The following is a 27,598-nucleotide window of genomic DNA, read 5'->3' on the forward strand; positions in this document are numbered from 1 at the left end:
TTTTAATTTTTTATACAAATGGGGTCTTGCTATGTTGCTGAGGCTGGTGTGGAACTCCTGGCCTCAGCAATCCTCCTGCTTTGGCCTCCCAAAGTGCTGGGATAATGGGCATGAGCCACCATGCCTGGCCTGATTTTTCTATTCCTGATTACAGTCTTGTTAGCATGGAGCAAGAGTTGAAAACTGAAATGCCCACCGAGACCAGATGGACTGCATACACCGAGAGAAGTGGAACCTCCTGTAAGAGGGCAGCAGCCACACAGCCCCCGCGATGGCAGCCTGGCAGGAATGGAGGTCCAGGGTTGCCGTATCATGTGATATTTCATGAGAAGCCAAAAATCTAAATTTTTTAGAGACAAAATCTTCCTATTTTAAAATATTGGCAACTGATTTACATTTTTTAAAACACAGTGGGGGTGCAACCAAATATATCTCAGGCTGGGCTCAGTGGCTCATGCCTGTAATCCCAGCACTTTGGGAGGCCGAGGTGGGCAGATCACCTGAGGTCGATAGTTCGAGACCAACCTGACCAACATGGAGAAACCCTGTCTCTATTAAATATGTAAAATTAGTCGGGCATGGTGGCACATGCCTGTAATCCCAGCTACTCGGGAGGCTGAGGCAGGAGAATTGCTTGAATCTGGGAGGTGGAGGTTGCAGTGAGCCAAGATTACACCACTGCACTCCAGCCTGGGAGACAGAGGGAGACTCCATCTCAAAAAATAAATAAATAAATAAATAAATAAATAAATGAATAATATATATATGTATACACATATGCACACACACACACACACCCACCCCTACCTCTCTCAAGTATGAGTTCCCCAAATCGATGATCCCCCAGAATCCATTGAAGAAAGCCAAATCTAGTCCAAATCCCTCTTTTTGTAAATGTGAAAACTGGGGTCCAAAGAGGGGAGATGACCTCGAGAAGTCACCTAGCCAGTTATTAGTAGAGACAGGGCAGAACCCAGTTGTCCTCATTCTGGTACCACTCTGGGGATGCACTAAAATTCCACTTTGGCTTTAGTACTAGCCAAAACCTGCTACTTGGCGTGGGCATCATCTATCAGAAGGCAGAGGAATAAATCCTCAATTTAGCATCTTTTCTGCCATCACTTTCTCATGATTGATGATCAGTGTTCACATAGGGTCCCATCTTATCTAAACAGCACAAAACCCACATTGACACAAACAAGATATTTCCTTTGCGTTTACTGTTAATATTCACGTATTCATTTTCAAACTAGAGGTAAACAAAAATACAGATAAGTAAATGTATATTTTCTACTGCTAGAATAAGAAGCAATACTTTTTTAAAAAAATTGTATTTTTAATTTTAGTGGGTACATAGTAGTTATATATATTTATGGGATAGATACTTTTGTGTTGCAGACAACCCAATTATATGCTTTTAATTATTTTAAAATGTGCAATCAGGCCAGGTACAGTAGCTCATGCCTGTAATCCCAGCACTTTGGGAGGCTGAGGCGAGTGGATCACTTGAGTCCAGGAGTTTCAGACAAGCCTGGGCAACATGGCTAAACCCTGACTCTTCTAAAAATACAAAAATTAGCCGGGCGTGGTGGCGCATGTCTTTAGACCCAGTTATCCACAAAGCTGAGGTGGAAGGATGGCTTGAGCCCGGGAGGCAGAGATTGCAGTGAGCCATGATCTCACACCACTGCACTCCAGCCTGGATTTGATACAGGGCAGACCCTGTATCAAAAAAAAAGAGAGAAAAACAAGTACAATTAAATTATTATTGAATATAATCACCCTGTTGTACTGATATCAAATACTAGATTTTTTTTTTTTTTTTTTTTTTTTTTTGAGACGGAGTCTTGCTCTGTCACCCAGGCTGGAGTGCAGTGGCGCAATCTCGGCTCACTGCAAGCTCCGCCTCCCGGGTTCACGCCATTCTCCTGCCTCAGCCTCTCCGAGTAGCTGGGACTACAGGCGCCCGCCACCACGCCCGGCTAATTTTTTTTGTATTTTTAGTAGAGACGGGGTTTCACCGTGGTCTCGATCTCCTGACCTCGTGATCCGCCCGCCTCGGCCTCCCAAAGTGCTGGGATTACAAGCGTGAGCCACTGCGCCCGGCCTCAAATACTAGATCTTATTCATTCTTTTTGTATTTTGTACCCATTAACCATCACCCCTTCCCTTCACCCCACTATTGATAATGTCACAAAAGGTAAATTTTATGAAAAAGGAAATTATTCAGAGATTTCAAATGGTTGAAGGAGAAATAGACTGGAAATATACATCTTTATTCCTGAATTAATAGAAAACTTAATATTAATAGGAAACAATATTATTTAGTAATGGGATTTTAACAGTAACTGTACAGGCTAAGCTGCCAACAGATTGGCTTAATAGTACAGTAGCTTAATGGAGAAGCTATTTCTCCCTCCCAGATAATCTCGAGATGAGCAACCCAGTTGGCAGGAAGACTTAGCTCGGAGAGGTCAGTGTAGATTCCAGGTTAATTTCATCTTGTGTTCTGTAGACCTTGACCTTGGTTTTCCAGTTTATGGGAGTCAGGGGAAGAAAGAGGAAGGCCAGGCAGCAATTTTCCTTTTCTTTTTTAAACTTTATTTTTGGCTGGGCGCAGTGGCTCACGCCTGTAATTCCAACACTTTGGGAGGCTGAGGTGGGCAGATCACGAGGTCAGGAGATCAAGACCATCCTGGCTAACATGGTGAAACCCCGTCTCTACTAAAAAAAATACAAAAAAAATTGGCCAGGCGTGGTGGCGGACACCTGTAGTCCCAGCTACTCGGGAGGCTGAGGCAGGAGAATGGCATGAACCTGGGAGGCGGAGCTTGCAGTGAGCGGAGATTGCGCCACTGCACTCCAGCCTGGGTGACAGAGCGAGACTCTGTCTGAAAAAAAAAAAAAAACTTATTTTATTTATTTATTTTTTGAGATGGAGTCTCGCTCTGTCACCCAGGCTGGAGTGCAGTGGCACGATCGCCGCTCACTGCAACCTCTGCCTCCCGGATTCAGGCAATTCTCCTGCCTCAGCCTCCCGAGTAGCTGGGATTACAGTTGTCCACCACCACGCCTGGCTAATTTTTGTTTTTCTGGTAGAGATGGAGTTTCACCATGTTGGCCAGGCTGGTCTTGAACTGCTGACCTCAGGTGATCCACCTGCCTCAGCCTCCCAGAGTGCTGCGATTACAGGTGTGAGCCACCGTGCCTGGCCTAAACTTTATTATTTATTTATTTTATTTTATTTTTTGGAGGCAGAGTCTCGCTCTGTAGCCCGGGCTGGAGTGCAGTGTCACGATCTCGGCTCACTGCAACCTCCACCTCCCTGGTTCAAGTGATTCTTGTGCCTCAGCCTCCTGAGTAGCTGAGATTACAGACGTGCACCACTAAGTCCTGCTAGTTTTTTGTATTTTTAGTAGAGACAAGGTTTCACCAAATTGCCCAGGCTGATCTCGAACTCCTGAGCTCAGGCAATCCACCTGCCTTGGCCTCCCAAAGTGCTAGGATTACACGTGTGAGCCACTGTGCCCAGCCTTTTTAAAACTTTAAATTATGAAATAATTACCAATTCATAGGAAGTCACAAAGATAGTACAGATGACAAAAGGCATGTAACTGGCTGGGTATGGTGGCTTGAGCCTGTAATCTCAGCACTTTGGGAAGCCTAGGTGGGAAGATTGCCTGAGCACAGAAGGTTGAGCCTAGCCTGGGCAACATCGCAAGACCCTTGTCTCCACAAAAATAAAACCATCAGCCGGGCATGGTGGCATGTGCCTGTAACCCCAGCTACTCAGGAGGCTGAGGAGTTGAGGCTGCAGTGAGCCATGATCGTGGCACTGCACTCTAGCCTGGGCGACCGAGAGAGATTGTGACTCAAAAAAAAAAGGAGTAATTCTACTAAAAAATGTCCAAAAGATTTGAATAGATATTTCTCCAAAGATATACAACTGTCTGATAAGAACATGAAAAGATGTGCAATCTAACTTGCCACTAGGGAAGTGCAAAAGAAAACCACAATGAGGTACCACTTCACACCCACTAGGATGGCCCTAGTAAAAAAAAAAAAAAAAAAAAAAAAAAAAAGTAGGGGGAAACGACCAAGCACAGTGGGGCTAACATCTGTAATCCCAGCACTTTGGGAGGCTGAAGTGGCTGGATTGCTTGAGGCCTGGAGTTTGAGACCGGCCTGGAGTTTGAGACCAGCCTGGGCAACGTAGTGAGACCCCTGTCTCTACACCAAATACAAAAATTAGCCAGGCCTGGTGGCATGCTCCTGTAGTCCTAACTACTTGGGAGGCTGGGATGGGAGGATCACCTGAGGCTGGGAGGCAGAGGTTGCAATGAGCCGAGATCGCACCATTGCATTCCAGCCTGGGCAACGGAGTGAGACCCCCATCTCAAGGGAAAAAAAAGGAGGGGTTGGGAAATAGCAAGTGTTGGCAAGGATTTGGAGCCTTCACACTGCTGGTGTAGCAACTTTTTTTTTTTTTAGATGGAGTCTCGCTCTGTCGCCCAGGCTGTAGTGGATTGGTGTAATCTCAGCTCACTGCAATCTCCGCCTCCTGGGTTCAAGCGATTCTCCTGCCTCAGCCTCCCGTGTAGCTGGGACTACAGGCGCATGCCACCACATCTGGCTAATTTTTTGTGTTTTTAGTAGAGACGGGGATTTCACCATGTTAGCCAGGATGGTCTCGATCTCCTGACCTTGTGATCTGCCCGCCTTGGCCTCCCAAAGTGCTGGGATTATAGGCGTGAGCCATTGCACCCGGCCACAACTTTTTTTTTTTTTTCTGAGACAGGGTCTGGCTCTGTCACTCTTGCTGGAGTGCAGTGGCATGAGCACAGGTCACTGCAGCCTCGACCTCCCGAGCTTAAGCGATCCTCCTGCCTCAGCCACTTAAGGAGCTGGGACTACAGGGGCATGCCACCCTGCCTGGCTAATTTTTTGTACTTTTTTGTAGAGACAGGGTCCTCACCATGTTGCCCAGGCAGGTCTCAAACTCCTGAACTCCAGCAATCCCCCCACCTTGACCTCCCAAAGTGCTGGGATTACAGGCATAGGCCTGGCCTATGGTGCAGCTACTTTGGAAAACAGTTTGACAGTTCTTTGAGGCCGGATGCGATGACTCATGCCTGTAATCCCAGCACTTTGGGAGGCTGAGGCCATGGCTGTATTTATCCGTGTCCCCACTGAACTGAGCTCTGTGAGGGCCCTGTCTGTATTCACAGAGCCTTGAACAGGCACAGAGTGTGCATTCGAATATTTATTGAATGAATGAATGATTAGACCCAACTGGGGTCAGAAGCAGGGAAGGCTTCCTGTGCAAGTGACATCTCAGGAAAACTTCAAGGGACAGGAAGGTTGTCACCAAGTGGGTGACAGAGGGTAGGGGACAGAGGGCAGAGGGTAGGGGAAGGCGTCCCAGGCAGGAGGAGATATGGCTGCTGAGGCTGGACTCTCTCGTTCTCTCTTTTTTTTTTTTTTTTTTGAGAAGGAGTCTTACTCTGTTGCCCAGGCTGGAGTGCAGTGGCGTGATCTCAGCTCACTGCAACCTCGGTCTCCCTGGTTCAAGCAATTCTCCTGCCTCAGTCTCCGGAGTAGCTGGGATTACAGGCATGCATCACCACGCCCGGCTAAGTTTTTTTTTGTATTTTTAGTGGAGACAGGGTTTCACCATATTGGCCAGCCTGGTCTTGAACTCCTGACTTTGTGATCTGCCTGTCTTGGCCTTCCAAAGTGCTGGGATTACAGACGTGAGCCACCGCGCCCGGCCGACTCACTCTTTTTTTTTTTTTTTTTGAGATGGAGTCTTGCTCTGTTGCCCAGGCTGGAGTGCAGTGAAGCGATCTGGGCTCACTGCAGCTTCCGCCTGGCAATTCTCCTGCCTCAGCCTCTCCAGTAGCTGGGATTATGGGCGCCTGCCACCGTGTCTGGCTGCTTTTTGTATTTTTAGTAGAGACGGGGTTTCACCATGTTGGCCAGGCTGGTCTCGAACTCCTACCTCAAGTGATCCGCCTGTGAGGCTGGACTCTTGCAGAGAGCTAGGCCTGAGCAGGCTTGGCTGGCGGAGGGCTGGGGTGAAGGTGGAAGCGCCTGGGGGCTCATCAGGGCCTGTCCTCCAGATGAGAGGGAAGCCGTGCAGAAGAAAACCTTCACCAAGTGGGTGAACTCACACCTCGCCCGCGTGGGCTGCCACATCGGGGACCTGTATGTGGACCTCCGGGACGGCTTCGTGCTCACGCGGCTCCTGGAAGTGCTGTCTGGGGAGCAGCTGGTGAGAGCGCCTGAAGGGCTGGGGCAGGGGTCCTCCCTGGGGTCTCAGGCTGGGGGTTGGGCTTCTCTGGAAGGGCTGAACTGCAAGCAGGGGCCTGGCTCATGGGCGGGTGGAGCGGGCTAGAAGGGCCCTGTGGGTAAGAGGTCCCTCTGCTCGGGTGTGTGGGGCTGTGGCGGTGGGGCGGAGTTTGGTGTGAGAAGCCTGGGCGCATGGCTGGAACCGAAGCTGATGGCTCGCTAGCTACGGTTGCGAGGCGGGGCTTCGGTGGAAGGGAGGGGGGCTCTGTTGCAAGGGGCAGGGCTATTAGAGAAGGGAGGAGGTTTGTTAGAAGGGACTGGGCTGGGTTATGAGCTAGCAGGGGCATGGCTATAAAACAGCGGCAGAACTGTGTTGCGGGTTTGGGGTGGGTAGTGAATGAAGGTGCGGGGCTCTAGGTTAGGGGGCAGTGTTCGTTGGTAGGGTGAAACCTAGGTCGTGGGTGTCTAGGGACGCAGATGGTGTCCTGGGATGTGGCTTGTTGTATGAGTTGGGGCTGTGTCTCTGGGCTTGAATGGGGTTTCATCTAAAAGCGTGGGATTCTCATGGGGTAGAGATTCGTTAAAGGACTGGAGCCTGGATCTCAAGGAATTGTGAGGGGCCTGGCTATAGAAAAGGAACAGTCGGGCGCTGTGGCTCATGCCTGTAATCTCAGCACTTTGGGGGGCCAAGCCTGAAGGAACATTTGAGCAGTTTCAGAACAGCCCGGGCAACATAGTGAGACCCCCGTCTCTACGGTTTGTTTGTTTGTTTAAATTAGCCAGGCGTGGTGGCGCGAGCCTGTAGTCCCAAGTACCCAGGAGGTTGAGGCGAGAGGATCGCTTGAGCCCAGAAGGTCGAGGCTGCAGTGAGCCATGATTTTACCACTGCTCTCCAGCCTGGGCGACAAAGCAAGACTCTGTTTCTCTCTCTTTTTTCTCAATTTTTTTCTTTTTTAAATAGATACGAGGCGTCACTATGTTGCCCAGGCTGATCTAAAACTCCTGGACTCAAGCGATCCTCCAGCCTCGGCCTCCCAAAGTGCTGGGATTACAGGCATGAGCCACTGCGCCCGGCAGAGACCCTGTCTCAAAAATAAATAAATAAATAATGAATAAATAAACCCGAGCGCTGTGGTGAGACCCGTCTCTACAAAAAATATTTTAAAAATCAAAAAGCATTAGCCAGGTGTGGTGGCGGGCACCTGTAGTCCCAGCTGCTCAGGAGGCTGAGGCAGGAGAATCGCTTGAACCCAGGAGGCAGAGGTTGCAGTGAGCCAAGATCGCGCGACTGCACTCCAGCGTGGAACAGATAGGAACCAACGCTGTTGGAAGGAATTGAGCTATAAACAAAGGGAAGAGCACTGGGGCAGGGCGGAGCTTGATTGGGATGGGCGTGGCTCTAGGTAGGGACCCGAAGGGGAAGCAGTGAGGGGTGTGACGCAGGATTTTTTGTTTGTTTGAAACGAAGTTTCACCCAGGCTGGAGTGCAGTGGCGCGATCTCGGCTCAACTGCAGCCTCCGCTTCCCGGGTTCAAAGGATTCTCCTGCCTCAGCCTCCCGAGTACCTAGGATTGCAGGAGCGCGCTACCAAGCCCGGCTAATTTTTGTGTTTTTAGTTAGAGACAGTGTTTCGCCATGTTGGCCAGGCTGGTCTCGAACTCCTCGCCTCAAGTGACCCACCCGCCTCGGCCTCCCAAAGTACTGGGATTACAGGATTGCGCCACTGCGCCGGGCGGCCACGGGATTAGCGGCAAAACATTGGTAGAGAGGGGTCCAATGGCAGGGCTAGGGCTGAGACTATGAGCTAGGAGGGCGGGGCTTCATGATGAGGGGGCGTGGTTATCAGGTTGGAAGTGGGGCGCCTGTGGAAGGGGCAGAGCCAGGGACGTGAATAAGCCTTGAAGGGGTGTGATTCTTTAAAGGGTTTGGCTATGGGAAGAGACAGGGCTTCTTTAGAAGGATTGAGTCCTGCGTCTTGGATAAAACGAGAGGAGGACAGCCTGATCCTGGACACGCAGGGGGCGTGGCCGTGGGAAGCGGGCTTCTTTGGAAGGGGCGGGGCCGAGGGCGCCATGCTCCTGTCTGTCCAGACCCCCCGATCGCCCACCGCCCCTGTCGCCCTAGCCCAGGCCCACGCGCGGCCGCATGCGGATCCACTCACTGGAGAACGTGGACAAGGCGCTGCAGTTTCTGAAGGAGCAGCGCGTGCACCTGGAGAACGTGGGTTCGCATGACATCGTGGATGGGAATCACCGGCTGACGCTGGGGCTGGTCTGGACCATCATCCTGCGCTTCCAGGTGACCCTTGAGTGGCCCCTGCCAAGCCCCGCAACGGTGGGACTTAGGAAGGCGTTCCCCACCATTTACCCATTCATTCCTTCCTTCCTTCCAATAATATCCTAATATGCTGGAATCCTATTCCAGGTGGTAGGGATGAAAATAATGATAAAAATAATTGTCATGATCACCACCATCACGATAATCATTTTGTATCGACCCTGTTCCAACCACTGTTCTAAGCACTTGACATTTAATACACAGAGCAACCCCATAAATTAGATACTATTTAGTACCTCGTTTTACTAGTGAGGAAATGGAAGCCCAGATAGCTGGTGTCATCTGCCCAAGATCCCACATAGCTGGGTGTTGGAGCTGAAATTTGAATCCAGGCAATCTTGATCCAGTATAGAGACAAACAGACAAAGGTGTGCCTTTTAGGAGCTTACATTGTGGTGAGGAAGACAGATAATAAATACATAAATACGTAAAGAAGACATGTATGGAAAAAGGATCAGTTCTAGTTAGAGAAGTTTAAAAAGCTATGCAGGGCCAGGTGAAGTGGCCTGTAATCCCAGCACTTTGGGAGGCTGAGGTGGGGGGAACACTGAGGCCAGGAGTTTGAGACCAGCCTGGCCGACATAATGAGGCCTTAAAAAAATTTTAAAAATTAGCCAGGCATGGGTGAGTAGCTGTGGTCCCAGCTACTCAGAAGGCTGAGGCAGGAGGATCACTTGAGCCCAGTAATGTGAGGCTGCAGTGAGCTGTGATCATGCCACTGCACTCCAGCCTGGGCAACATGAGACCATGACTTAAAAAAAAAAATAAAAGCTATGCAGAAAAATACAGATTATGATAAAACAGTAATAGGATATAAAATGTCGGTTGGTGGTGTTGACATTTTAGATATGGTGGTCAGAAAAGTGCTGTCTGGGAAGTTGATGGCTGAATGACATACAAAGATGAAGAGAGAATGCATTCCAAGCAGGGGGCACAGCAGATGCAAAGTACCTGAGGTAGAAATGAGCTTGACCTGTTGGAAGTACAGGAGGAAGAGAAGTGCGGCTAGAGAATGGGAGGCAATGGGAGACGTGGAGGAGCTGAGGCTGAGGTGGTGGAAGGGGCTAGGTGATCTGTGATGAGTAATTAGGATTTTATTCTGTCTGAGATGGGGAAAGGTTGCAACGTTTTATCAAGGGGAGGTGCATACAAGTTAAGAAAGATAGATCCCTTTGGCTGGGCATGGTGGCTCATGCCCGTAATCCCAGCACTTTGGGAGACTGAAGCAAGAGGATTACCTGAGTTAGGAGTTCAAGACCAGTTTGGCCAACATGGTGAAACCCCGTCTCTACTAAAAATACAGAAATTAACTGGGCTTCATGGTGCATGCCTGTAATCCCAGCGACTCAGGAGGCTGAGGCAGGAGAATGTGAGCCGAGACCACACCACTGCACTCCAGCCTGGGTAATAGACAGAGACTCTGTCTCAAAAAAAAGTGGCTGGGCTTGGTGGCTCATGCCTGTAATCCCAGCACTCTGAGAGGCTGAGGCGGGTGGATCACCAGAGGTCAGGAGTTCGAAACCAGCCTGACCAACATGGAGAAACCCTATCTCTACTAAAAATACCAAATTAGCCGGGTCTGGTGGTGCATGCCTGTAATCCCAGCTACTAGGGAGGCTGAGGCAGGAGCATTGCTTGAACCTGGGAGGCGGAAGTTGCGGTGAGCTGAGATCACACCATTGCACTCCAGCCTGGGCAACAAGAGTGAAACTCCATCTAAAAAAAAAAAAAAAAAAGAAAGAAAGATCCCTCTGGGTTGGAGGTGTTCACCGATATTCGGAGCTGAGAGCCCAGGGAGGAGGATGGAGTTGGACCAGGGTGGGACTATGCGGAGGCAAAAAGGCGCAGGTGGGGAAGACACTCAGGGAGTGGAGTGGACAGGCCTTAAGGGAGGGGAGAGGGAGAGGGTGTCCAGGGGAAGACTCAGACCTCTGGCCTGGGGACTAGAGGATGATGGGGCTGCCCTGAGACAGGGACAGGGAGAAGGAGCAGGTTTGAGGAACACCCTGAGGCCAGTTTGAGATGAGTCCAGTGGTTATGGGTCCAGGACATTGGAGTTGGGGATGTCCCAGGTAGATGGAACAGCCAGTGCTAAAGGACCAAGGAGGGAGGATGCTTGTGATTCAGGGAAGAGGTCAGCAGGTATGGAATGGAGTGAGCTGTTGAAGATGAGGTCATCAACTTACTGATGGGAGATCATGGGAACTTTTACTTTTACCTTGAATGAAACAGAGATATGGAGGGTGTTGAAAAGAGGAGCAAGGATCTGATTTGAGTGTTCGCAGGGTCCCTCCCTTTGCCATGTGGGGAACAGACTGTGGATGCAGGAGTGGGGAGATCAGCCTGAAGGCCACCGCACTAGCCTAGGCAGGAGATGGCAGTGCCTTAGACAGGAAAGTGGCCCAGATGCTCAACTTGGAGGCTTCCTTGGAAACAGATAACTGAGTCCTAACTGCTCCCCTAATTGTGGATGTCCTGGCTCTCAGGACTTATCCTCACACTCCTGAACCCCCACCCCCAGCCAGAAGCTGCCTCCCCCATCTCCTCTGTCACCTGCCACCTTCTCTGGTAGCAGATGGTGAGTGGGGGGCATTCGAAGCCTCAAGTTCTCCAGGCCCTGGTAGCCATTTTTTGTATCTTCACAGATTCAAGTCATCAAAATTGAGACTGAGGACAACAGAGAGACACGCTCAGCCAAGGATGCTCTGCTCTTGTGGTGTCAGATGAAGACAGCTGGGTAAGCACCCCCACCACCTTCCTTAGGAGGTTAGGCAAGTGGTCCCCTAACCTCTGCAATTCCTTCCCGGACAAGAGCTCAAGGAGCAGCCCATGTCCTCAGGGTCAAAAAGTTACATCTGAAACTAACCAGCTGGTAAATAAAATATGTCCACTTCTCCAGCCTTGACTAATAATCCTTCCTAACATGCTGGAAGGCCAGGTTCAAATTTATTTATTTACTTAGAGACAGGGTCTTGCTCTGTCACCCAGGCTGGAGTGCAGTGGCATGATCATAGCTCACTGAAGCCTTGACCTCCTAGGTTCCAGTGATCCTCCCTCCTCAGCCTACCAAGTAGCTGGACCACTGTACCCCACCCAGTTTCAAATGTAGAATTCTTGGCCTCACTGGGCACAGTGTCTCACGACTATCACTTTGGGAGAATGAGGTGGAAGGATTACTTGAGGCTAGGACTTTGAGACCAGCCTAGGCAGCATAGCAAGACCCCATCTCTACAAAAAGTTTTTTTTTTTGTTTTTTTTTTTTAATCACAGGCATGGTGGCACATGCCTGTAGTCATAGCTTCTCAGGTTCCCAGGTGGCTGAGATGGGAGGATCATTTGAGTCCAGGAGTTTAAGGGTGCAGTGAGCTACGATCATGCCACTGCACTCCAGCTTGGGCTACAGAGCAACACCTTATCTTGAAAATAAATAACAAACACATAAATAAATAAACAAACAAAAAATAATAAAATAGAACTCTTGGACTCCTCAGAGACCAATGCTGGAAAGAGGTGAACTGTCCCCAGTCTGCTCTCTTCTCTCTCTCCCCCATCCCATTTCATCCTACATTTCAAGAGATCTTACATTCACCTATGTGGACCTTCAATGCTATGTCCAAGCTCTGGCCACCCTCTCCCGCTGTGAGCATCACCCTTCTGCCTCACAGGGCATACACAGGAAAGTTCAAAGTCCTTGGTCCCTTCAGTGTGGCTGAGCTGGTGGCGGGGTGGGGCACAGTATCTACTGGGCAGGTTCCCTTGGGTCCCCAACTCTCTGCCCTGCAGGGAGCAGTAAGACCTGAAACTCAATTGTCCTCTGTAGAGCAGCCCCTGGGAGGACGGAGGGAGGGGCAGGTGTGGGATGGAGGTGGGCTTCTCTGACTCTCATCCTTCTGGGATGTCCGTCTTGCAAGGGAGATCATGGGGACTTTTGCCATCTGTTTCTCCACGTGTCTGTCTATCTCTATGTCTGCTTTTCCTTGTACTTATCTCTTCTCTCCTCCCTCCTTCCCCCTTTCCTCCTTCCCTTTTCTCTTCCTTCATGTCTTCTTTCTCTCTCCTCTCCTTTCCCTCCCCATCTCTGTCTATATCTTGCTCTCTCTCTGTCTTGCTATCTCTCTCCTTATTCCCTCTCTCCTTCCCTCTCTTCTCTCTTCTTTCTTTTGCTTCTCTTTTTCTCTCCTCTCCTGCTATCTATCTATCTATCTATCTATCTATCTATCTATCTATCTATCTATATTCTATCAATCTATATTCTATCAATCTATATATATATCATCTGTCAACCTCTATCTATCTATCTATCTATCTATCTATCTATCTATCTATCTATCTATCACCTATCTATCTATCATCTATCTATGTATCTACCTATCTCTCTCTCTACCTACCCAACACCCACCCACCCATCCATCTTTCTATGTTCTACCCCCTCTCTCTCACCTTCCTTCCCCATCATTCGGTCTCCCTGTCTTTTTGCCTTTCTTCCCTCCTAACTCTCCCCATCTCTACCTCTGTTTCTCCCTTCACCCTTCCAGTTACCCTGAGGTAAACATCCAGAATTTCACCACCAGCTGGCGGGATGGCTTGGCCTTCAATGCCCTCATTCACCGGCACAGGTACCACCTGGCCTGGGGCAGCCCAGTCCTGCCCTGCACCACCCCCATATCCCCGCAGCTGCACACCTGTACATGTACATGTGTAGATGGCACACACAGACATAAAGACCCATCCCTTCACCTCTACACACACATACACTTTTCTTTCCCTTCACACACATGCCCTGCACATTTACACACAGGAACACACACCCACACAGGAACACACACCCACACAGGAACACACACCCACACAGGCTCCTGTCCAGGCCATGTACCCTGTGCACACATGGACACACATGAGCCCTCGCACAGATGTGTGCACACACACAGATACCCACACATGTGCACAGCCTGCCCGCAGGGTAGGAAGCTCACTCCCCTGTCACTGTCCATGCTGCTGTGTACCCAGCACCTCCTCCTATCAGAAAATGCTTTCTCGGGCCGAGGGCAGTGGCTCACGCTTGTAATCCCCGCACTTTGGGCTGCCAAGGTAGGTGGATCACCTGATGTCAGGAGTTCAAGACCAGCCTGGCCAACATGGCAAAACCCTGTCTCTACTAAAAATAAAAATAAAAAATTAGCCAGGTGTGGTGGCCTGCTCCTGTAATCCCAGCTACTGGGGAGGCTGAGGCAGAAAAATCTCTTGAACCCAGGAGGCGGAGGTTGCAATGAGCTGAGATGGTGCCACTGCACTCCAGCCTGGGCAACAGAGTGACACTCTACCCCCAACCCCCCCCCAAAAAAAAAGAAAGAAAAGAAAAGAAAACACTTCCTCAAAGTGAGCCCCTAGAGTCCCCGTCCCTGTACACCCATGGATTCATACCTTGGGGCCTGCCATTGAAATGGCTGAGGGTCAGACACCCACACAAATGAGACATACATCATGATCGTTCACACGACATGTTGGGCAAACTGAGGCTCAGGCGCAGGAAGGGGCTTGTGGTGGTGTAGCAGAAGCCAGAATCCAGCTTTTTCTGCTGTGGACACCTGTCCACTCACAATCCCTGCCTCTCACACCTACACACACTCGTACACACATGGGGAGACCCAGACCCAACTCCATACACAGAAACTCACAAACTGCACCAGGGTCATCCTCACACTAGGTGACATTTGCTCAGTGTTTTCTATGCACAGGCACTGTTCTAAGTGCTTCCCACTAAAACATTCAATAGTCAATGTATCCATTCAATGTGTCCAATCCACCTATGGGCAGGTGCTATTTTTATTTATTTATTCATTTTGAGGGCGAGTCTCACTCTGTCGCCCAGGCTGGAGTGCAGTGGCACGATCTCAGCTCACTGCAACCTCTACTTTGCAGATTCAAGCGATTCTCCTGCCTCAGCCTCCTGAGTAGCTAGGATTACAGGCGCCCACCACCACACCCGGATAATTGTTGTACTTTTAGTAGAGATGAGGTTTCACCATGTTGGCCAGGCTGGTCTTGAACTCCTGAGCTCAGGTGATCCACCCACCTCGGCCTCCCAAGTAGCTGGGATTACAGGCATATGCCACCACGCCCAGCTAATTTTGTATGTTTAATGGAGATGGGGTTTCACCATTTGGTCCAGGCTGGTTTCAAACTCCTGACCTCAAGTGATCTGCCCAACTCAGCCTCCCAAAGTGCTGGGATTACAGGCATGAGCCACTGTGCCCGGCCAGCAGGTGCTATTATTATCCCCATTTTAGAGGAAACCAAAGCACAGAGAAACCCAGTAGCTCACCTAGAGTGACACAACCAGGATGTGACCAAGCTGGGGCTCAAGCTCTGATGAACTGGCTCTGGTCCTCACACTTCTAACCACTGCACAATACTACATAAGAATCCCCAAAGTAAGCACATGTGTGTCAGAGGTACATGTATCCTGGCCAGACGCAGTGGCTCACACCTGTAATCCCAGCACTTTGGGAGGCCTAGGCATGCGGACCGCTTGAGGTCAGGAGTTTGAGACCAGCCTGGCTGACATGGTGAAACGCTGTCTCTACTAAAAATATAAAAATTATCAGGGCATGGTAGTGCCCACCTGCAATCCCAGCTACTTGGGAGGCTGAGGCAGGAGAATTGCTTGAACCTCAGAGGTGGAGGTTGCAGTGAGCTGGAATCACACCCCTGCACTCCAGCCTGGGTGACAGAGCAAGACTCCATCTCAAAAAAAAAAAAAAAAGAAGTATATGTGTCCTCGCACAACACACATAAGGGCTGTACACACTCGTATTGTCATATGATTTCACAGAGACATACACAGGCAAGCACTGTGTGGGCTCATCTCTTCCAAGCACACTCAGGCTGGCCTACCCATTCGTCTGTGTGCACAGGCCGGCCCAGCAACAAATGCACATGCACACACACATTCCCAGGAACCCACAGACCCATGCCCGCGTCCATCACACTCACATCACAGCTAAATGCTGAACAGCACACACAGCTTGCCCCTTGGCTAGACTATGCCCTTCTGCCCCTTGCCCTGGGTGGCGCTCAGACAAGGGTGGCTTCTTCCCTGCTTGCCCGCTGGCTCTGGAGCCTGCCCGCAGCCTGCCTGCTGCCTGCCTGCTCTGTGCCCCTGCCCAGGCCCGATCTCGTGGACTTCAGCAAACTCACCAAGTCCAACGCCAACTACAACCTGCAGAGAGCCTTCCGCACAGCTGAGCAGCACCTGGGGCTGGCGCGGCTGCTGGATCCTGAAGGTGAGCCTCGCGCGGGCCCAGCCCGGACTTCATCTTGGGGGACTCCCAACCCCAATGCCATGTCAGACTCAACTCCATCCCACCCCAGCACCATCCCAAATCCTGAGGCCTCTCCAAATCCCAACTCTTTTCAAAACCCAACTCTCTCCTCAGCCTCCTCCCCTTGTGCCTCCCCTTCCTCATGTGCGATCCCTCCCACATCCCATCCTCACACCTCTTCCTCTCTCATCCCCAACCCTGTCCCGGCGTAACCCCTCCTCTTCCCCATTCTCAGTTTCCACCCATCCCCAACACCCTCCCCAACCCCACTTTCAACCATCTCCCCCCAAACCAGCTCCCACTCCCCTACCTCAGCCCCAAACCCAATAGCATCTCCAACGCCATCCCCACCCCTAACGCCAACCCCATCTTCAAGTGTCTCCATCCCCACCACATCTTCAGCTCCAGCTCCATTCCTATCCCCACCTGAATCCATTTCCAACCTCATTTCACCCTAGCCCATCCCCATGTCTATCTCTCCCACAACTCCATCCTCATCCTCAGCTGCTTTTCCATTTCCAGTCTATCCCTAACCCCATCCCTGACTTCAGCCTTAGCCCCAATCCAGGATCAGCCCTTACACCCATCTCTCAACCCGAATCAAAGCTGCTCCCTTCCTCTGAGCTCTACTGTGTGCCAAACACGTGGCTGGGAACTTTATCAGAGCTGTTCACTTTCATCTTCACACCGACCTGGTTAGAGAGAATTTATCAACCCCGTTTTATTTTATTTATTTACTTATTTTATTTTTTTTTTTGAGATAGTGTCTCGCTCTGTCGCCCAAGCTGGAGTGCAGTGGCGTGATCTCGGCCCACTGCAAGCTCCGCCTCCTGGGTTCACGCCATTCTCCTGCCTTAGTCTCCCAAGTAGCTTGGACTACAGGCGCCCGCCACCATGCCCAGCTAATTTTTTGTATTTTTAGTAGAGATGGGGTTTCACCGTGTTAGCCAGGATGGTCTCAATCTCCTGACCTCATGATCCGCCCCCTTGGCCTCCCAAAGTGCTGGGATTACAGGCATTAGCCACCGCACCCGGCCATTTTATTTTATTTATTTACTTATTTATTATTATTATGTTTATTTATGTATTTATTTATTCGAGACAGAGTCTCGCTCTGTCACTCAGACTGGAGTGCAGTGGGGGCGATCCTAGCTCACTGCAACCTCCGCCTCCCCGGTTCAAGTGATTCTCCTGCCTCAGCCTCCCAAGTAACTGGGACTACAGGTGCACGCCACCAAGCCTGGCTAATTTTTATTTTTTTTGTATTTTTAGCAGAGACAGGGTTTCACCATTGTTGGCCAGGCTAGTCTCAAACTCCTCACCTCAAGTGATCTGCTTGCCTCATCCTCCCAAAAAGCAGGGATTACAGGTGTGAGCCACCACACCTGGCTTACTTATTTTTTTTTATCCAATTGAATTTAATATTTAAACCCTGTTTAATTATTATTATTATTATTATTTTTGAGACAGGGTCTCACTGTGTTGCCCAGGCTGGAGTGCAGTGGCCCGATCTTGGCTCATTGCAGGTTCAACCTCCTGTGCTCAAGCAATCCTCCCACCTCAGCCTCCTGAGTAGCTGGGGCTATAGGGGTACACCACCATGCTCAGCTAATTTTTTATTTTTTATTTTTTTTAGAGATGGGGTCTCGCTATGTTGTTCAGGCTGGTCTCAAACTACTGGACTCAAGCGATCCTCCCACCTTGGCCTCCTAAAGTGCCTAGGATTACAGGCCTGAGCCACATGCCTGGTTTAACCTGTCTTCTAAAGTGATGAGAGTGACAGCTCAGGGATGTCATCACTTGCCCCGTATCACACTGAAAATCAGGAAACCAGACCTTATGGCTCCAGAATTCATGATCTTAATCAGTCCTCTGCCCTGCCTTTTATAGCTGTATCCTGTGCTCAGTGCCTGGTACGTAGTAGGTGCTAATGGATGTCAGTTGGACAAGGCAGTGAAGAATAAAGGCCAGGTATACTGTTGTGCATCCAATGGGTAAGTTAAAATGATACCAGTTGGGCATGGTGATGGCTCATGCCTGTAATCCCAGCACTTTGGGAGGTTAAGGCAGGAGGATCGCTTGAGGCCAGAAGTTCAGGACCAGCCTGGGCAACATAGCGAAATCCCATCTCTACAAAAAAAAAAAAAAAAAAAAGAAAAGACAAATCTTAGCTGAGCATGGTGGCACACACCTGTAGTCCCAGCTACACAGGAGACCAAGGCAGGAGGATCACTTGAGCCCAGGAATTCGAGGCTGCAGTGAGCTCTGATTAAAACACTGCACCCCAGATCCCAACGCAAAAAGCCAAAAACAACAACCAATTAAAATGATGTTAGAATTTGTTGAGTTTCCCCTCTGTGCCAGGCTAGTCTTTCTAATACTTCCATTGTTCCCAGGAGGCAGGAGCCATGATAATCTTTATTATAACAATGGGGAAACTGAGGCTTAGAGGAGCTAGGTTATTTTCTAAGGACATGCAGTGAGTAAGTGTTGAACTGGGATCCAAGTGCATGCTGCCTCCAAAGCCTATGTGCTTGACATCAAGCCTCGTGCACCATTTGCAAGCTAACTAAATTTTAATTTAGCACCTACTGTGTGCTGGGTAAGACAGAACAGTGATAAAGAAGATAGGCATATGGCTGGGCACAGTGGCCCAAGCTTGTAGTCCCAGCACTATGGGAGGCTGAGGCAGGAGTATTGTTTCAGCACAAGAGTTCAAGACCAGCCTGGGCAACACAGAGAGACCCTGTCTATGTTTTATAAAAAAGAAAAAGTCTATTAAAAATTACAAAAAATTAGCCGGGCGTGGTGGTGAGTGCCTGTAATCTTAGCTACTTGGGAGGCTGAGGCACGAGAATTGCTTGAACCTGGGAGGCAGAGGTTGCGGTGGGCCAAGATCAGACCATTGCACTCCAGCCTGGGCAATAGCTTGAGACTCTGTCTCAAAAAATGGAAAGGAAAAGAAAACAAAGGAAAGGAAAGAAAAGGAAAGGAAAGGAAAGGAAAGGAAAGGAAAGGAAAGGAAAGGAAAAGAAAGAAAACAGGCATAGTGTTTGTCCTCTTGAAGCTCAAGCTCTAGATAATGACATAATCACATAAGTGAATATGTAATTACAAGTTGTGATACATTCTGGAAAGGACATCATAAGATGCTAAGAGGGGAATAACATGAGGATTATCAATTATAGACAGAGTGAACGTGGAGGCTTGTCTAAGGAAATGTGAGTTGAGCCAGGCATGGTGGTGCACACCTTTAGTTCTGACTACTCAGGAGGCTGAGGTGGGAGGATTGCTTGAACCTAGGAGCTCGAGGCTGCAGTGAGCTATGATTGCACCACTGCACTTCAGCCTGGATAACAGAGCCAGACTCCATCTCTTGAAAAAAAAAAAAAAGTAAAAAGTTGAGTTGAGCTCTGAAGAATAAGTGGGAATTAGGAACACAGAAGAGGAACAGTGCTCCAGACAGTGAGAACAGCACATGCAAAGGCCCTGAGGTGGAAGGTAGAAAGGTGTGTTCAAGAAACAAGTATAGGCCGGGTGCAGTGGCCCAAATCTGTAATCCCAGCACTTTGGGAGGCCGAGGTGGGCGGATCACCTGAGGTCAGGAGTTCGAGACCAGCCTGACGAACATGGTGAAGCCCTGTCTCTACTAAAAATATAAAATTAGCCAGGCATGGTGGTGCATGCCCATAACCCCAGCTACTTGGGAGGCTGAGACAGGTGAATCGCTTGAACCTGGGAGGCAGATGTTGCAGTGAGCCGAGATCGTGCCATTGCACTCCAGCCTGGGCAACAAGAGCAAAATTCCATCTTAAAAAAAAAAAAAAAAGAAAAGGAAAGGAAAAGAAAAGTATAGCTTATTTCTCTGCAGTGGTTTATATGTGTCAGGCACTATTTAATTCCAGGAGGTAGATTTCTATTTGACAGATACAATACTTGAGGAACAGAGAGGCTAATTATCTTGCCCAAGGTCACACAGCTAGTGAGAGTGGCTTCTCCATCCTTCCATCCAATACCTTCAAGCACTCTGTCAAAGTGCCCACTGTCTTGTTTCCCCACTCCCTCTTCCTTCCAGATGTGAACATGGAGGCTCCAGATGAGAAGTCCATCATCACCTACGTGGTCTCTTTCTACCACTATTTCTCCAAGATGAAGGCTCTGGCTGTGGAGGGGAAGCGTATCGGGAAGGTATAAGGAGCCAAGGAGTGGGTGAGTGGGAAGCTGGGAGCTGGCGGCAGGCACGGGTGGGATGAGGCTAACCCCCTCTTCCTCTGCTGTGTCAGGTCTTGGACCAGGTGTTGGAGGTGGGGAAGATCATAGAACGCTACGAGGAGCTGGCGGCCGAGCTGCTGGCCTGGATCCACCGCACCGTGGGCCTCATCAGCAACCAGAAATTTGCCAACTCCTTAAGTGGGGTGCAGCAGCAACTCCAGGCTTTCACAGCCTATTGCACACTAGAGAAGCCTGTCAAGTGAGGCCCAGCTCTGGAGGGAGGGTGGGCAGGAGTGGCATGATGGCAGGCCTCCTGAGCTCATGCCCCTTCAGGTTCCAGGAGAAGGGGAACCTAGAGGTGCTGCTCTTCAGCATCCAGAGCAAACTGCGTGCCTGCAACCGCCGCCTCTTTGTGCCTCGGGAGGGCTGTGGCATCTGGGATATTGACAAGGTGAGGCCGGGGATGCAGGGGAGAGGCGGAGTTGCACTGTGGAGTTGTATAGGTTGCACACTGCTCAAGGGAATCATTCACATTGTAGACAGGATGGATTAGATATTCATTCTGACAGTTTTTCAGCAGTAAAGTGTCATAAGGAAGCAACATTTTTTCTAATTTGCATGAAGTTGCCATAATGCTATGAGTGACCTCAGACTAAGTCAAGACCATTAAACTGTGGGGAGCTGTCAGAGTCTGAGTGCCTCCTCCCATCTCCTGCAGGCATGGGGTGAGCTGGAGAAGGCTGAGCATGAGCGGGAGGCTGCCCTACGGGCTGAGCTGATTCGGCAGGAGAAGCTGGAACTACTGGCACAGAGGTTTGACCACAAGGTGGCTATGAGGGAGAGCTGGCTGAATGAGAACCAGCGTCTGGTCTCCCAGGTACAAGGTGTAGGGTTTGGCTCCGGGGGAAAGGGAGGGAGGGCAGGGCTGATTGTCCTGGGACCAGAGAGGGAGACTTGATCTTCTAGGCAACAGGGAAGAGTTGGATTAGTCTCCTGGTGATAAATGAGGATGGGAAGGGAGACTTGGCCTTCTAAGTGATTGTTGGGTGAGGGGAATGGGCCCGATCTCCAGGGTAATTGGAGAGTGAGGCTGGTTTCCAGGGTAACTAGAGAGGGCAGAATTCGTCTCTTCAGGAATAGGGAGAGTGTTTTAAGTGACAAGGGAGGTTGTATCTTGTGTCTAGGGTAAATCAGAAGGTAGAATTGGTTTCCTAAGTAACAGAGTCAGGTAAACCTGGTCCCTAATCTCCAGGACAGGGGAAGCATGGGCCACTTTCCAGGGGCACAAGTTTAAGGTTAGAGATATAACGGGAGGGTGGGACTTGTTTCCAGGGTAACTGGAGAGAGTGGGGCTGGTCTCTGGGGAAACAGGAAGGTGGGGTTGGTCTCTAGGGCAACAGGGGAGGGTGAGTCTGGTCTCCAGGGTAACTAGGCGAGATTGGGCTGGTCTCCAGGACAACAGGGGAGGGTAGAGTTGGTCTCCAGGATAACTGTGGAAGATGGGCTGGTCTCCAGGGCAACAGGGAATGGTGGGTTGGTCTTCAGAGTAACTGGGACGGGTGGGGCTGGTCTCCAGGTTACCTGGGTAACGGGAGGGTAGGGCTGGTCTCCAGTATAATTAGGGAGGGCAGGGCCAGTCTCCAAGGTAATGGAGTGGGGAGTCCCCAGGGTCACACAGGGTCAAGGTAACAGGTGGACTGCTGAGGCAGCATGGGTGAGTGTCTGGCTCACTGCCCCAGGACAACTTTGGGTATGAGCTGCCCGCAGTGGAGGCAGCCATGAAGAAACATGAAGCGATCGAGGCAGACATTGCGGCCTACGAGGAGCGGGTGCAGGGTGTGGCGGAGCTGGCCCAGGCATTGGCGGCCGAAGGCTACTACGATATCCGGCGGGTGGCAGCCCAGCGTGACAGCGTCCTGCGCCAATGGGCCCTGCTAACTGGGCTTGTGGGTGCCCGGCGGACACGGCTCGAGCAGAACCTGGCCCTGCAGAAGGTCTTCCAGGAGATGGTGTACATGGTGGACTGGATGGAGGAGATGCAGGTGCCAGGCGGGGGCTGTGGATGCGGGTGGAGTGCCAGGAGGGAGGGGAGGATGTAGACGCTGAAAGAGTTGTCAGAGAGCTGGAGACGGAGAGGGAAGGGCAGAGATAGAAGAAGATAAAGAGAAAGCCAGGAAGACAAAAAGAGAGAACGTGAGAGAGAGGGAGAGAAAGATACAGAGATGGACAAGAGAGGCAGATAAAGAAACACAGAATGAGAAAGAGACAGAGACGAATAGAGAAATAGAAAAATGCTGGACACGGTGGCTCACACCTGTAATCCCAGCACTTTGGGAGGCCAAGGTGGGCAGATCACTTGAGGTCAGCAGTTTCAGACCAGCCTGGCCAACATGGTGAAACCCCATCTCTACTAAAAGTACAAAACAATTAGCCGGGCTTGGTGGCGTGCACCTGTAATCCCAGCTATTTGGGAGGCTGAGGCTCAAGAATTGCTTGAATCCAGGAGGCAGAGGCTGCAGTGAGCCAAGATGGTGCCACTGCACTCCATCCAGCCTGGGTGACAGAGTGTGATTCTGTTTCCAAAAAAAAAAAAGAGAGAGAGAAATGAAAAAAGACATAGAGATATAGAAACAGAGTAAGCCAGGGATGCAGACAGAGAGATAGTGACAGTTTGAGAGGGAGGAAGAGAAATCAGAGAGACAGAGAGAGGGGAGGCAGACACAAAGGTGGCCATGGAAATCTACATGGCTACAGAGAAAGATACAGGAAGATGGAATCAATTTGAGAGAGAGAGAGACCTACCAGACCTAGAGAGAGATGAGACAAGAAAGATAGAAGCCAGCTGGGCATGGTGGCTTACACCTGCGGTGCCAGCACTTTGGGAGGCTGAGGTAGGCAGATTGCTTGAGCCCCAGAGTTTGAGACCAGCCTGATCAACATAGTGAGATCCTGTCTGTACAAAAAAAAATTAGCTAGGCATGGTGGCGTGCGCTTGTAGTCCCAGCTACTCTGAAGTGGGAGGATCGCTCGAGCCCAGGAAGTTGAGGCTGCGTGAGCCATGATTGCACCACTACACTTCAGCCTGGGTGACAGAGCGAGACCCTGTCTCAAAAAAAAAAAAAAAAAAAAAAGAAGAAGAAGAAGAAGAAGCCGGGTGCGGTGGCTCACACCTGTTATCCCAGCACTTTGGGAGGCTGAGGCGGGCAGATCATCTGAGGTCAGGGGTTCAAGACCAGCCTGGCCAACACGGTGAAACCCCATCTCTACTAAAAAATACAAAAATTAGCCGGGTGAGGTACATCTACTCGGGAGGCAGGAGAATCGCTTGAACCTGGGAGGCGGAGCTTGCAGTAAGCCGAGATCGCGCCACTGCACTCCAGCCTGGGTGACAGAGCCAGACTCTGTCTCAAAAAAAAAGAAGAAGAAGAAAAAAAGAATGAAAGGGAGGAAGGAAGGAAGGAAGGAAGGAAGGAAGGAAGGAAGGAAGGAAGGAAGGAAGGAGGCTGAACAGGAGACACAGAGAGAAAGAGAAAAGGGTAGAAATGTAGAAAGAGAGAGAGGCAGAGAGAGATGGAGACAAAGATGTATAGACAAGAAAGACATGGAGGCAGAGAGACCGAGCCACTGTGACAGAGACAGAGCCCAGAAATGTGGAGCCCACAAGAGACGGAAACATTCAGAGAGAGACTGGTAGAGAGAGAGGGAGACAGAGAAAAAACACCATGGCTAGCTGTGACAGCCGACAGCAGCCGGGGCTCAGCTTTTTTCTTTCTGATGAGGAAACTGAGGCCCAGGCCACAGAGCTGGTAAGAGAGTCTTGAGGCTGGTCCACATCTCTCCAAGAGGGCCAGAGTCGGGAGTGATGGTGCAGAGCAGCAGGGGCTGGCACAGGAGATGGGGGAGAGGTGAGTGGCCCGGGGCAGTGCCAGAGGTGTGCTCAGTGCTGTCCCCGCTTGTAGGCTCAGCTGCTATCCCGGGAGTGTGGGCAGCACCTGGTGGAGGCGGACGACCTGTTGCAGAAGCATGGACTGCTGGAGGGAGACATTGCGGCCCAGAGCGAGCGGGTGGAGGCTCTCAATGCCGCTGCCCTGCGCTTCTCCCAGCTGCAGGGTGAGTCTTGGGGCTGGGGCTGGGGCTATGGGTGGAGACTCTCAGGACTGGTGCTAATAGAGGCAAGAGTGACTCCTGAGAGAAGGAAAGAGTGAACTCCTTGTCCTTGGAGGCATTGAAGCAGAGCCTAAGATCACATTCCACTGGGGAAGTCATGGGGAGAATCAGTGCCCTAAGTGGCAGGATGGGCCACTCGACCTCTTCCTGCTTTAGATTCTGCAGTAATAACCCACATTTATTGAGCACTTGTTATGTGCCAAGCCCTTCACAGACTGATCTCAATGAATACCATTTAAAAAGACCTGTGTGGGCTGGGCATGGTGGCTCATGCCTATAATTCCAGCCCTTTGGGAGGCCGAGGCAGGAGCCCAGGAATTCAAGACCAGCCTGGCCAACATAGAAAGACATCATCTGTACCTAAATAAATAAATAAATAAATAAGCCAGGCACGGTGATACAAGCCTATAGTGCCAGCTACGTGGAGGCTGAGGCAGGAGGCTCACTTGAGGCCAGGAATTGGAGGCTTCAGTGAGTCATGATCATGCCACTGCACTCCAGCCTGGGTGACACAGTGAGATCTTGTCTCTTAAAAAACAAAAAAGAAAACTTGTGCTAAGTAATTTTAATCAGGGCCTATTTCACAGCAAGTGATAGAAACTCAGTTCAAATGGCTTAAGGTGAAAAGGAGTGGACTGGCTAATGTAACCAAAATGTTCAGGGAAGCCTAGTCAACATGGCGAAACCCCGTCTCTACCAAAAATACAAAAAATTAGGTAGGCATGGTGGTGCACACCTATAGTCCCAGCCACTTCAGAGGCTGAGGCGGGAGAATCACCTGAGCCTGGGAAGTCGAGGCTGCAGTAAGCCAAGATTGTGCCACTAAACTCCAGCCTGGGCAACTGGACTGACACCCTGTCACCAAAAAAAAAAAAAAAAAAAAAAAAAAAAAAAAAGTCTGGGGAAGGGTGGGTTTTACCTCAGGCATGGCTGGATCCAGGTATGGCTCAAGGGTGCTTTTAGGACTTCATCTGAGGCCGGGCATGGTGTCTCATGCCTGTAATTCCAGAGCTTTGGGAGGCCGAGATGGAAGGATTGCTTGAGGCCAGGAGTTTTGGGCAACATAGCGAGATCCCTTCTCTGTATCAAAAAAGAAAAAAAAAAGAAAAAGACTCAGGCCAGGCACGGTGGCTCATGCCTGTAATCCTAACACTTCGGAAGGCCGAGGCAGGTGGATCACTTGAGGTCAGGCTTTGGCCAACATGGTGAAACTCCGTCTCTTCTAAAAATACAAAAAACATTAGCCAGGCATAGTGGTGCACACCTGTAATCCTAGTTACTCAGGAGGCTGAGGTGGGAGGATTGCTTGAACCCAGGAGGCAGAGGTTGCAGTGAGCCGAGATTGCACCACTGCACACTCCAGCCTGGGTGACAGAGCGAGACTCCTTCTCAAAACAAAAAAAGAAGACTCCATCTCTCTCTTCTCTCTTCATCGCTAGTCTCTGTGTTGGTGTCACTGTTGAGCAGTCCTGCCCCTTGTGGTATAAATCTGGGATCATTTAGCCCCAGGTATGTACAGCCTAACAGGTTAGCAGAGCCAATGGGACCCAGGCCCCTTTCTCCCAAGAGTTCTGACTAAAAGTCCTAGGAGAGCTCGCATTGGTTCACAGTGGGTTCCAACATTGCTCAGCCAATCATTGTGGCCCCAGGGCATGCAGTGATCTAATTGGCCACGTGCATGTGACATGCCTACCCCAGGGCCAGGAGTGGGGTCAGCCCATTCCAAAGACTTAGACTGAAAAAGAAGAGAGAGGGACGCCCTTACCAGATATGGATGGGACACGGATGCTAATAGGCAAAACCAAGACTGGCTCTAATAAGGTTCCTGTCTTACTTATGTCAATGCCGTCCAGCCAGAGACCACCAGGAGTCCCTCTGTGGTCAAACCAAGTTGGGTTTGGTGGCTCTTTACACGCACCATGGGGAGCTGTGGGGCATCTCAGCAAGAGTGTATGATGGGGGCCCAGGCGCGGTGGCTCACGCCTGTAATCCCAGCACTTTGGGAGGCCGAGATAGGTGGATCACATGAGGTCAGGAGTTCAAGACCAGCCTGGCCAACATGGTGAAACCCCATCCCTACTAAAAATACAAAAGAATTAGCTGGGTGTGGTGGCATGCGCCTGTAATCCCAGCAACCTGGAAGTCTGAGGCAGGAGAATCGCTTGAATCTGGGAGGCGGAGGTTGCAGTGAGCCTAGATCGTGCCACTGCACACCAGCCTGGGCAACAGAGCGAGACCTCATCTCAAAGAAATATATACATATATATGACTGGTGGCTTATTGTAGGATTTGGGCTTGTGTTAGGTGATTTGGAAGATGATTCAGTGTAGTGAGTTTTGCTGTGGATTGGATGCTGTCAGAATATGAGGGTGACTAGGTGATCGGGCATCTTAATCATTTTGAGCTAGGTGGTGGGAGGAACAGAAGGAGGCTGTTGCAGTCATTGGCAGCTGTCATTCATCTTAGCCGGCATGGGGGATGCGTGGTCATTTTTGTGGTTTGCACAGTGACCTTGATTTTGTCTGTACTCAGGCATGATTATGGAGTGAGCTTGGTTTTGTCCTACTCCATCGCGGTCAGAGTGGCCCCATCTGATACGAGTGTTCTGTGAGATTTTTTTTTATTATTGTTGTTGTTTATTGCTTTTTTTTTTTTTTGACACACTTGATATCTCTATGTTACCCAGGCTGGTCTTGAACTCCTGGGCTCAAGCAATCCTCCCGCTTCCACCTCCCAGAGCGTTGGGATTACAGGCGTGAGCCACTGTCCCTGGCCGTTTCTGTGAGATTATTATTTTTATTTATTTAATTTTTTTCTTGAGATGGAGTTTTGCTCTTGTCCAGGCTGGAGTGCAATGGCGCAATCTTGGCTCACTGCAACCTCCGCCTCCTGGGTTCAAGCGATTCTCCTGCCTCAGCCTCCCGAGTAGCTGGGGTTACAGGCATGTGCCACCATGTCTGGCTAATTTTGTATTTTTAGTAGAGACTGGGTTTCTCCATGTTGGTCAGGCTGGTCTCGAACTCCTGATCTCAGGTGATCTGTCCACCTCAGCCTCCCAAAGTGCTGGGATTACAGGTGTGAGGCACTGCACCCGGCCTGTGAGATTATTTATACTCCTCAGAACACCATGGCTAGCCCTGAGTGCTGACAGCAGTCGGGGCTGCTTTTTTTCTTTCTCACTGATGAGGAAACTGAGGCCCAGGCCATGGAGCTGATAAGAGGGTCTTGAGGCTGGTCCGTATCTCTCCATTAAGATGTTTTCCTACTTT

At 50.3% G+C, this 27,598-nt stretch overlaps 1 protein-coding gene across 1 annotated transcript in view; it reads left to right on the plus strand.

Moving 5' to 3' along the window:
• SPTBN4 (spectrin beta, non-erythrocytic 4) overlaps positions 1-27,598 on the plus strand; it is a 113,174-nt gene that overhangs the window by 20,583 nt on the left and 64,993 nt on the right. Inside the window, exons 3-13 of the mRNA XM_030797442.1 lie at positions 6,123-6,274; positions 8,416-8,589; positions 11,274-11,365; positions 13,164-13,244; positions 15,796-15,911; positions 20,026-20,138; positions 20,234-20,421; positions 20,496-20,613; positions 20,881-21,039; positions 21,902-22,204; positions 24,122-24,272. Coding sequence (XP_030653302.1) covers positions 6,123-6,274; positions 8,416-8,589; positions 11,274-11,365; positions 13,164-13,244; positions 15,796-15,911; positions 20,026-20,138; positions 20,234-20,421; positions 20,496-20,613; positions 20,881-21,039; positions 21,902-22,204; positions 24,122-24,272 — 1,647 coding nt within the window. The remainder of the gene's footprint in view (positions 1-6,122; positions 6,275-8,415; positions 8,590-11,273; positions 11,366-13,163; positions 13,245-15,795; positions 15,912-20,025; positions 20,139-20,233; positions 20,422-20,495; positions 20,614-20,880; positions 21,040-21,901; positions 22,205-24,121; positions 24,273-27,598) is intronic.

Source organism: Nomascus leucogenys, chromosome 17 (assembly GCF_006542625.1).
Source record: "Nomascus leucogenys isolate Asia chromosome 17, Asia_NLE_v1, whole genome shotgun sequence".
In the NCBI taxonomy this organism is placed as follows: domain Eukaryota; kingdom Metazoa; phylum Chordata; class Mammalia; order Primates; family Hylobatidae; genus Nomascus; species Nomascus leucogenys.